This window comes from Lolium perenne, chromosome 3, assembly GCF_019359855.2.
Source record: "Lolium perenne isolate Kyuss_39 chromosome 3, Kyuss_2.0, whole genome shotgun sequence".
NCBI classification, from domain to species: Eukaryota; Viridiplantae; Streptophyta; class Magnoliopsida; order Poales; family Poaceae; genus Lolium; species Lolium perenne.
In genome coordinates this window covers 39,826,225-39,837,616 of record NC_067246.2, presented here as the reverse complement: position 1 = coordinate 39,837,616, position 11,392 = coordinate 39,826,225, and the positions used below count along the sequence as shown (strand labels likewise).

General features: G+C 41.6%; 1 protein-coding gene across 24 annotated transcripts; it reads left to right on the top strand.

Moving 5' to 3' along the window:
* Positions 1–2,527: 2,527 nt before the first annotated feature.
* On the top strand, positions 2,528–11,113 carry LOC127340708 (uncharacterized). Of its 24 annotated transcripts, none has more exons than XM_071827878.1 (14): positions 2,528–3,013; positions 3,120–3,244; positions 3,520–3,788; positions 3,881–4,087; positions 4,213–4,747; positions 5,779–5,918; positions 6,263–6,412; positions 7,031–7,090; positions 7,870–7,947; positions 8,487–8,616; positions 8,824–9,429; positions 10,279–10,383; positions 10,505–10,682; positions 10,779–11,113. In XM_071827878.1, exons 5-9 carry the CDS (start codon positions 4,713–4,715, stop codon positions 7,932–7,934), a joined length of 450 nt encoding a protein of 149 aa, XP_071683979.1. In that variant the 5' UTR covers positions 2,528–3,013; positions 3,120–3,244; positions 3,520–3,788; positions 3,881–4,087; positions 4,213–4,712; the 3' UTR covers positions 7,935–7,947; positions 8,487–8,616; positions 8,824–9,429; positions 10,279–10,383; positions 10,505–10,682; positions 10,779–11,113. The 24 variants fall into 24 exon arrangements, 17 of the variants coding, with proteins under 17 accessions (XP_071683979.1, XP_071683981.1, XP_071683984.1 ...); XM_071827880.1 differs by having other exon boundaries at positions 10,486–10,682; XM_071827883.1 differs by having other exon boundaries at positions 8,827–8,901; positions 9,281–10,682.
* The last annotated feature ends 279 nt before the right edge of the window (positions 11,114–11,392 follow it).

Below are 11,392 nucleotides of genomic sequence, written 5' to 3'. Positions count from 1 at the left end.
TGGAATCTTGGCTCATCATTGCTTCCTCATACGTCGCAGGGTCTTCATCATTGTTATCCACAATCATGACATTTAGACAGGGATCATACCAATCAGGAGTGGTACGCTCCCTCGTCGATCTGCGAGGTTCAGTAGCTTCCTCGTTCGAAGTTTCATGATCATTATCATTTGCTTCCTCTCCTATCGGTGCAGGCTGGACAGGAACATCTTCCGGTACTGCGCTACTCTGATCTACGAGAGAAGGTTCATTAACCTCGTCGAGTTCTACTTTTCTTCTAGTCACTTCTTTAGCGAGAAACTCCTTCTCAAGAAAGGATCCGTTCTTGGCAACAAATATTTTGCCTTCGGATCTGTGATAGAAAGTGTACCCAATAGTTTCTTTAGGGTATCCTATGAAGACACATTTCTACGCTTTGGGTTCTAGCTTGTCAGGTTGTAACTTTTTAACATAAGCCTCACAGCCCCAAACTTTAAGGAACGACAACTTAGGTTTCTTCCCAAACCATAATTCATACGGTGTCGTTTCAACGGATTTAGATGGTGCCCTATTTAAAGTGAATGCAGCTGTCTCTAATGCATAACCCCAAAACGATAAAGGTAAATTAGTAAGAGACATCATAGAACGAACCATATCTAAGAGAGTTCGATTACGACGCTCGGACACACCATTGCGCTGTGGTGTTCCCGGCGGTGTCAATTGTGAAAGTATTCCGCATTTCTTTAAATGCATGCCAAACTCATAACTCAGATATTTGCCTCCGCGATCAGAACGCAGAAACTTTATCTTCTTGTTACGTTGATTTTCTACTTCACTTTGGAATTCCTTAAACTTCTCAAAAGTTTCGGACTTATGTTTCATGAAGTAGATATACCTATATCTACTCAGATCATCCGTGAAGGTTAGAACATAACGATAACCACCGCGCGATGCTACACTCATTGGTCCACACACGTCGGTATGTATGATTTCCATTAAGTCTGTAGCTCGCTCCATTGTACCAGAGAATGGAGTCCTAGTCATTTTTTCCATTAGACATGCTTCGCATCTATCAAGTGATTCAAAGTCAAGTGACTCAAGAAGTCCATCTGAATGGAGTTTCTTCATGCGCTTCACTCCAATATGACCAAGACGACAATGCCACATATAAGTAGAGTTATCATTCAATTTAATTCGCTTAGCATCAATGTTATGAACATGTGTATCACCACTATCGAGATTTAACAAGAATAAACCATTCATCTCAGGCGCATGACCATAAAAGATATTATCTATCTATCTATCTATCTATTATATTATTAAAACAATAAACAATTAACGGTGAAGATTCATCACGGTAAAGTTAATCTGTATAAACGGTGGAGATGGATGAGACCAACCGCACGGCACCTCTACGCACGCACCGTGCGGAACATAAACACCAACAACCAAAAATATGAAACTTTTGATTCAGCGATCCGTATCTTTACTATTAAATTGAAATAGGTGCCACATGGGCTTGCTTTTTTACGGGCCTAAATATGCCCCAGCGTGTGTTCACCCGGCCTCGCAGGATATGGGTACCGTTTCAACCAAAGGAAAAAAGAACGAGAGAAGACCTTCCCTCGGCAGCTCGATCGCGACCATAGATCGATCGGGTGGTTTGAAACTCTGACGCGGATGAAATTGCAGAAGCTGTACATCTTCAGTGCGTGTGGGAGGCAGCAGTGTATCCCCGAGTTTAGGAAGCCAGTGTACTCGCCCAGCAACGCACGCAGGCGGGCGTCGCCCGCGTCCGCGTCCGCGTCCGAGTCCCTGTCTCATACGACGAATCGATCGATCCAGTAGTGACGTGATTGATATGGTTGATGTCACCCCCACCAAAACATATCGATACAGCATGATAGTTTCAAGAAAAAATCGATACAGCATCTAAAGGTATAAACGATACCCCCCATAGGGGCCTTCTCAGGCTATCCACGGCAGCCACTTCGCGCTCGTGGGTTGGGCCGCTCGCTCCGCTTCATCTCTCACCGGTTGGGCGGGAAAGATTGGGCGGGAGAAATGGGCGGGAAAAAGGAAAAAAAAGATGGATGCTAAGCCGACGGTGCCCCTCGGCATAGGCTAGACAGCTGACGTCATTTTGGCGGGAGGGGCGGGAGGATTCGGCGGGAGAAATTGGCTTCAGCTACGCCGACGGTGGCCCTCGGCATAGGCTTCACGCCGTCAAGGTCCAGTTAGGGCATGGCCGCGGGGCGATGGGACGGGGTCGCACCCTCAACCTATGCCGAGGGCCGCCGATACGCCGAGGGCCACCCTCGGCATAGCCTGTCATGTGCCGAGGGTGGCTATACGCCGAGGGGCGCTTCGAGCAGCTGGGCTGACCGGGCAGTACGCCGACGGCCCCGACATTTGGCCGTCGGCGTACGGCACGGCCGTCGGCGCAGCGCGCCATTCCTGTAGTGCACGTGTCGCCTGGCGATTGGACATAGCGGTTAGGTGCGATTGTGCTGAGACAAAACCGAAGACCCAAGCCAAACCCTACCCATTCGCTCCACATCCTCCTCTAACCTCACGCCCTCTCCCATCCCCCCCGCCACCTCCTGCTACAGCTCCTCCTCTGCGCCGGCCTCCTCGCTCCCGTCCTCGTCGCCAACCGCACTCTGCCGCACCGCTGCACCGCCGTCCTCTTCCTCGCATGAGGCTAGCATCCTCGTCCCTCGGCGGCTGGGTAGCAGGAGATCCGTTCATGTCGCCGCCGCCGTCGCGAGCGAACGCTCGCGCCCCTCGCGTCGCCTCCTGCCTCAAGATCCACCTCGGCCCGCCGCGCCTTCACCATGAGCAGCACCGCCTCCGCCTCGCGAGGTAGAGGCCACGGTCTCCCGAAGCAGCAGCACATGATGTGTTGATGTCGTCGTCGCCAGGAGCTGGTCAAATCGTGGCGACCCCGGAGTTTTGGCGGCTCATCACCGGACCTCGCCGGTGGGCAGAGGCCTCTGCTGCAGTTCACGCCCTCCTCATTCATCTTGGACCAAGGTTTGCTGCTTCCAGATAACAGAGCCAGCCCCGTACTCACCCCTCGCTGCACCCTTCTGCTCCTCCTCTAGCATTCCTTGAGATTGAGGCATCCACATCACAACAGGTGGGGGGTGAGCAACCTATTTCCTCAGCGACGGTGGAGGATACGACCAAGTGACGTTCCTGGGACCTTGTTTTGCTTTGGACCTACCTGCACAATCTGTCTGGTGAAATGGCAGCAGGTTCCAGGTACAAATATTCTGAATTCTGCAGGTTGTATATTTTTGCTTGTTGGTATGGTGTTCGACAAAATGCCAAACCTAACGACCATGTTCTTCTTCACGGTAGGAAGGGTATGAAGCAGAAAAATTGACACATATTCTTTACATTTTTTTATAGCCTCTGGTACATATTTATGGTATTCGACAAATTATGATGTGAACCAATTGATGGTTCACTTTGCCTTCTCTTTTTGAACAATAAATATACTAGCAGCTGATGCATTATCTATATTTTATTTGCAGATTCATTTGTCTCATCTGATACACAAACAGTTGTACATGGACATCTTCTTTGGCAGCTGATTTATCTCCTGACCATCTTCTTCGGTAGTAGCCCGCTCATCTCCACCTGTACAGTGTCTCTCTGGTTGGATGGGAGATTTTTGGACAAGCAGATATAAATTTGCAGGAAACATCAGATAAGATGTCGTGGTAGTGGTACTTGTCATACAGTTAGTGTTCTTATGCAAAATAAGCTTATTGATGGTGGAAAACCTAGAGACAGGATTGAGGTTAGGATTTTAACTTTGTTTGTCAATTGGAAATAAATTGGCATGTGATTTTGTTGCTAGAGTTAATAATTTACCCTCTGTACCTTGTACAGATCACTGGGATATACAGGGCATGAGTATCAGAACTGAACCAAGCTAGATGTAGTGAAGTCAATACTCAAGGTAGAGGCGTTAAATCATGCTACAATTTGCCAACAATCTCCTTCTTCAAACAGACATACAAATCTAGGCTTGATATTGAGGACTCTATGGATACCAGCACCAGAAAGTCTTCTGAAGGCCACTTTGTCAGAGTTAAGGTCTGTCTCATTCTCCTTGTACCTCTTGGATGAGACTTTGTGGAAATCTTTTAGTATTATCTTCTTTTCTGATTGTAGATTGAGAAGTTAAAATAATTTCTAATGTTGCCTGATATCTATGATAGATTGACAATATCATTGGCTCTGAACATCTTGGAATTGTGTGGTGTTAATATGGGCCTCCTCTGCCATGTATTTTCAAGCAATATATTTTGCTTTCCCCTAAGAGGATCATCTCATAAGCTAATAGCTTAACACTAGCGTATAGATTTTTGGTGGCAATGCTTTGAGGCTTCCTTCTGGATGCTAACTTCAGAGGTGACATCGATTAAATCTCAGCTTCTCCAGTACATGCATAAACTATCTCCTCGTGGTATTTACACAAGCAGAAGAGGCAGTTCAACCATTGGCCTCACTGATTATGTTGCTGCATCTGGTTGCCGGCGAGGTGTGAGCGGCGGCCGCTGCATTTTCGACAGATTGGTCTTGAGGGAATGAGTAGAAAAAAATGATTTGGTGAGTCATTGGATTGGCTCAGTTTATTTGATAAGGCGGAAAATAACTCAATAAAATACATCTTTTTGGTTATGGGAATAGCCATTTACGTTTTCTTGATGTGGTACTGATGTCCAGACAGTTTCCTTTATTTTTTCTTCAAAGGTAATTGCCTTTGTCTATATTTTGTCTGCTGCTGTTGTCGTTCCTAGATTGCACATTTCATGGATTTTTTTTTTGCAATGCGGGCTTAGTTTATAGTCATAATGTTGAGCTGATTGTTTGAGAGATAATATCTATTATTTTAGTCCTATGAAGCAGCAAGTTGCTTCTCTGGATGTTCTCCACATGAATACTATGGGTTTGATTTTAATCATGATATGGATATTTGTTTCAGTTATGGTATGGTTTGTCGTATAAAAAACAAAAGAATATTCTTCAGCCTTTAGTTTGTTCATGTGATTCACAACTGTTATTACCATGCGTGCATGCTATTTAATATGTGGTCGGAAAATATAGTTTTCTTCTGTTTCTAATGAAATTATGGTTCTATTAGCCAACACATTTTCACCCTTAATAAATCAGGGATAATCTAATGGTCTTCTATATGGTTGCCTTAAATACCAAGCCAAAAAGCTTTTCTTTCTTCTCTTTCTGATTTCACTGAATTTCTTTCAGAAGTATTATACCATGATGTGCTCTGATGGATGGACATGGCAAAGAAAAAAAGATAGCCTACCGTTGGTTGGTTCATATTTGACCTGATTAATTAATTTGTGAATGAGCAGTTAGGTTGTGAAATATTGTGACCCCACCTCGAGTAAAATTATAATGCTTGTGAACACAAAAATATAAAGCTCCAGTAATCCAAGGCAACTCCTCTGTACGTTTGGATCTGGGGATTGATGGGAGATTTAACATGGCTGGCCTCGATGGTTCGGGTTTGTACCCAAAATCTCCTCCTTCTATTGTCTGCTTGATTTCTAACTGAAATCCGAGGGCCTAATGTCTTCAACTTGGTGCACTGGGATTATTTCGATCTATATGTATATACGAGAGGTTGAGGCAATCCTTTGGATTATGGGCATTGGTTTGCATATGGGGTCACTGACATTTTTTTAGTTTAAAATTTCATGGTTTGTTTTGGTCAATGAGTTGTGATTACTTTACTTCAAAACCTTCTGGTTTTGTTGCAGTGCTGAAGAGAAGAGCAGGTCAGAGAGGATGCAAATCAATGTGGTGAGGACCGGCTGTTGTTGCAGGGATGCTCGCGGAAGTGCAGTCATAGGGCTTGGCGGACTAGCATCACTGGTTGGTGGAGGAGAAGAAGACAAATGTGAGCTTGTATTTATTTATCTTCACCCCAGGCCACGAGTCATTTTCATCTTTTCTCTACCAAAGTAAACATTTATGCAGGTTGATGTGTAGTAATTTGTTTATACTCTTGCTAGATGCTTTATCTTCTAGGTGGATATTCTAACTTGCACTGGTTTTCTTCATGGAATGACAGCTCCTTAATATTGTTGTAACTGCCAATATATCATTTAGCTCTTTTAGATTATTAGATTAGATTTTTTCCTATGTTAGATTACTAATTGTTGTTTGATAATCATGATCTTATTACTTCCTTTTGATGCTATATGCATTTTGTTAATGAGGTGGATATTCTCACTTGCACAGGGCGTTCTTGGAGTTCACTAAGTTTGTGGGGCCGGCACACATCAGCGACCGAGGGCTGCTCGAGATATCATCCATGGCATTACTTGCAATCTGACCTCTGTCTTGCTATGGGGATTGGTCTGGATCATTTACAAGGGCATTGTTCGTCCGGTATATAGTCCATCGAACTTGATTTTTTTCTTCATTATTTTACCATATCAATGTGTATGCCATATTTACATATAAAAATGCCAACTAGATGTTGTTTTCATCGACCTATCTATTGGCTATTACTGTCATAGTGTAGAAGAAGGATTTGGTTACTGTATTTTGTGGTCGGATGTTTTCACCTATGCTATTAAGTTGCTTTGAGAACAATTCATTGTACATGTCAAGCAATGTGTGAATGGAGCGGTGCGTTGTACTTGTCATGGTGGAGCGCATGCTGCTCGAGACGGATCCTGTGGCATTACCATCGTAACCGTAATTTTTAGGACCAGTTTAAGGTATTATTTGAAAGCTTGTGCTGCTTTATAATCAAGTTTGACCTTACAATAGAGTTGTTCGTTATAATGCCATGCAGATGAGTTACCTTGTGCTGCTTTATAATAAAGTTTGAGCTTACATTAACGTTGTTTGTTATAATGACACTATCATGCAGATGAGTTACCTAGATGAATGAGTGGTGTTGATAAAATATCATTGGTCTCTTGTCTGATGGGGGAGCTCTAATCAAGCTATCTATACTTATGTTGTTCTATCAAGAATTAACTGAACAAATAAATGCAGGTGATGTTATTCCCTACAGCCCTGACTCTTTTTCAAATACTTTTGCTGGGTGCATGTCAAGTAAGTGAGCTAATAATTTTTTGTTCTTTAGGGCTCAGAATCTATGTTGTTAGGTCCAGAGTGTCCATAGATCAACCTTACAGAAATGCCTTATATATATAGCAACGTTTGCCTGTCATCAAAAATAGCACACCGAATTAGAGGAGAGGGTTGTAGATTAAAGACATGTAGGATTATTCAGTGTAGAGTCCCCCCCAATATCTAAGTAATATTGTTTGTCTTACAACTCACACCTAGACTATTGCTTCATTCCCTTCTTGTGGCATTTTGTTGCATCTAATCATTTTATTATATCTACGCCTTAAATTTCTTGCTCTGATAAGCCAGGGATAGACAATGTTTTGAGCTATTTCTACTGCTTTTCTGAAAAAAACTTTTATTATTTCAGTACATATACCAATTCTTTGGTTGGTTTGTGTTACAAGAAATGGAAAATGGTTCTTCTTTGGATTCCGGAAGAACTAGACAATGGCATGTTTTTCCAGTTTTCAGTCAATAAGAACAGTATCAGTTAAACTGTGTTCTTATCATTTTACACCTCTGTGTTGGCATTTTTGCTTTTTTAGCTGTTTAGAGACGTTTCCCTTCCACTATTGTCTTTGTGGTTGAATCTATACAGGATTTCAACTCTAAAATAGTGTACATTGGGAGTAAAACCTTACTTTCTGGTAGTTATAGTATAGATCAGTTAATGCTGCCCACTTAAAAATTTCACTTCTTAAATTCGAATATGATCTCTATTGGTTTTTCCTAATGATACTTCTGTATTGATATTCCAGGCCATGGTCTACCTTTCAGTATGACTAATTATGAAAAGGATATCTTTGGAACGTTGTCACTTTAGTTTTCTCTGATAGGTATTCACTTAATCTCATTACCTATTTGCATCTTCCTATCACTCTCAAAAATCATGCATTGCTTGATTGTGTACTACTATTTTTTATTCATGTACTACACATAAGTTGTTACTAAACTAAATAAAGACGCATTGTCATGGACTGAGTAATGTAATACGATAGTTCTCGGTAATTTGCTCTCATAAAATAAAAGGTTGTAACCTTGTACCTGCAAATTGAACCAATGTGGCCAACTCCAAGTGCCTATGGCAGTTTTCAATATGATTTGACTTTCCAGGCCTCCTGTGATTGCTCGCATATGAGATTAGTTGATTACTATGAATTGGTGCATCAATGTCAATTAAGCGGAAACACGACAATGTTGATGTTTTTCTTGCTTGGGTGTGTGTTGTCTTGCATCATTTGTTTATCTGCCCACGCCAGCCCAGATTCTGGAATGGCTTGTTGGTGTTTATGCCAAAAAAATTTGTTTCCATGGTTGTACATTAACCGATCATTCTCTTGAGCGAGGCAGTTGACTCTATTTACTCTCTGTCCAGATGTGATTTCCTGGATATTGGTGGTCTCTATTATTGACGTGTTCAAGGTCAAATGAAGGATTCACATGTGCTCAATTATGTACACGGAGGTTGGAGGTGTGCACCTAAGGTGTTTGAGTAAATTCCCGAGGTAAGTGGTCATAAGAGTTTCAACCTTAGTTGCATCATAAGAGTTTCAACCTTAGTTGCATTTGCACATGTTTACTTTTTAGGTCATTACTCATTAGCACCTCCTCTGTTTTAATATATTATTGGCAGCTTGGCGTCTAATATTTTATTAGCATGGTAAGTGGTTGATTGTCGGTCTCACGTGAGCTGAAACTTTATGACATTTCAGCAGCTCTGAGAGAGCAACCACAAGATGAAGCGGTGCTCAGCTGAAGAAAACCTGGTTAGTTATGAGGCTGCTCAACAGGTTCGAACTCAAACAGTATATTCATTTTACAGTTCCTTATCCGCCTTCACTTAGAAGGCAATATATTTGGATTTCTCTTCAGAACCATCCAAGCAAGTTGCAGGGGAAGATTAATCTCAAATCAATGAAACATATCGAGTGCTCCATGTAGTTGTTTGTATTTTGCAATTCTTATTATATGTTTGAACATAATATATTGTCTCAAGTATGCTGCCACTTCATTTAATGTTTTTTAAAATCATGGTGACACTTCTTCGAAGGCTAAGCCAACGGTTAGTTTATAAGAATCAATTTTACGACTTCAAGTACTTAACGAATCTGTAGCTTGCTAGCCCCCCTTTGCCTAGACTAATCCAATTTTAGCTTGTGTTGTTGTCAGTAGGTTCAGCTAGAGGAAGTACTCCGGCGTGCTAGCTTACATGTGCATGTTATAAAGTTCGGCTTTATTTTCTTTACAAACAATGGATTTCTGCCAGATATATTCAGTATGAGACTGACAAAGCTGAAACTCTGTCACCCAGTGACAAGGTAAAACTTCGACAGAAAAGGCCTTATTTTTCCAACAATGATTACCATGGAAAACTTTATTAAGTGAGACTTGATTTAGTATATGGCATAATAATCAACAGAAAGATATTATACATACTAATGCTATCACTTGTTCTGTGAGCGTTGTAAGTCATCCTATTTTTGTCACTCTAGAACTAACAAAAACGGTGTAACCGTCTCACAGAATTCTATAACTACAGTTGAATGGAGAATAAATGATTTATTTTTACTAGGCAATGTCCCAAATTTCCATGGTTGGGCCAGTGAAGGACTTAGACATGCATGTGGTAGCAATAGAGTATGGCTTGATTTGTTCTATTCGTGGGAATGCCATAGTGGACATGGTGATTGCCGATTATGTTTCCAATGCCATCTCTGAATTTATTAACAAATATTTACATGGGACTATTTAGCTGACCGGACTGTAATTTAGAAATGCTTAGAGCCTAGCCACGCATATAAAAGGACACGGTGTGATCTGAATAATTAATTGGTTATACAGTTTATTTATGGTGGTTGTTTCAAAACATATTTATTCGTATGATAGTGTCCTCACTAGGAGGCATAAAAGGCAAAGTATGATCATCTCAGGAGGCGCTCCTATACTAAACCACTTCTTATCCTTGACAATACATGTTGTTGCTCAAGTATGTCTAGAGGTAATATTTTCTTTTTGGGATGATGGGAATGGAAGCAAAATTAGTGTGGCCTCCTGTAGCTCTAAGTTGAACAAAATAACGGTGGATACACTAATTTTACAGCATTCCAAGTGAAGCCTCAATTGCTCATAATTACTTGATTTCGGGGCATACAATTATCTACCCGTAGGCATCAGCTGATACATAGAATTTGAGAAGAGGCATCATTGTGTGATCCCTTGCTCGGAACACTCGGGGTTCCTCTCTTCATGGTTTTCATTGTCCTAGACCCTAGGTGAGTTGTTATAACTATTTGTTTCTTAGAATCTAGGTCAAGATTCATCTTACTTTGAATCAAGATTCTGATCTGATTGCACTTTGTGGTGTTTATCATGAGACTGAAATGGTTATTCTAGGTTACTTGGACTGATAAATGGAGATTGAGCCAGTAATGTATCAAGATTCTGATCTTCTTTTGTGGAGATTGAGCCAGTCTTTGAATCTTCCATCTTGAAGTTGGGGGGCATTCTTGAGATTAATTGTGGGAAGTTACAAAAAAGGGTTGGGAAAGGAGTAGCCGAATTGATGAAGGGGGTAGGACTTGACCGCTTAACCTCTTGATTTTCTTGACAGTGGAAAAATATGTTCATCTCTCCTTTTGGCTAACAATGCCCATGGTTAGTATTTCAGGTATACATTCACTAGCTACAATGAGATCTCTGAAGTTGATGGAATCCCAAATCAAACATGGGAGGATTGCGACGACGTTGCTCTTGCGGATTTTATTAGCTCGATTTTACCAACATTATTCCTTTTGTAGATAGCCCAGCTTATGTAGATGTTTCTATGTTATTCCTTTCTTCTATTGCTCCTGACATAGCCATCAAGTTTTTGATACTATGATATATTTCTCTGTTTTCATGGTGTATATAAAAGTTTCCTACTTCGTTTGTAACTTCGTGTGATTTATCGTAAGATTATCATATCAATTTGGTTTTTTGAAACCTAATAAATAAATTATCATTTTCACCTAATTTTCGCATTGCTGTATAAAGTGTGGATCGATACGAGTTTCACGGGATCGTGCGCCAAGGCGCACATCTAAATCTAGTGATTGTAATTCTGTAATGAAGCTCCTGATTTGAAAAAAAAACATATCTTTTTTCTTCAGGGCATCTCGAGCCGGGCGACGCAAACGGTTGATCCGCGTCCGTTTTCGACCGCGCGGCCAAAAAATACGTCCGGAACCAGATCCAGCGTCCCGACACATAGTGATCGGGGCGTCCGCGGAAACACAAACGCGG

Bases quoted from the DNA above. Each gene is read 5' to 3' on its own strand.
- LOC127340708 (XM_071827871.1), top strand. From the start codon at position 4,713: ATGTCCAGACAGTTTCCTTTATTTTTTCTTCAAAG. The intron at 4,748-5,778 runs GTAATTGCCTTT...GTTTTGTTGCAG, and splicing joins CCTTTATTTTTTCTTCAAAG to TGCTGAAGAGAAGAGCAGGT. The intron at 6,413-7,030 runs GTATATAGTCCA...AAATAAATGCAG, and splicing joins ACAAGGGCATTGTTCGTCCG to GTGATGTTATTCCCTACAGC.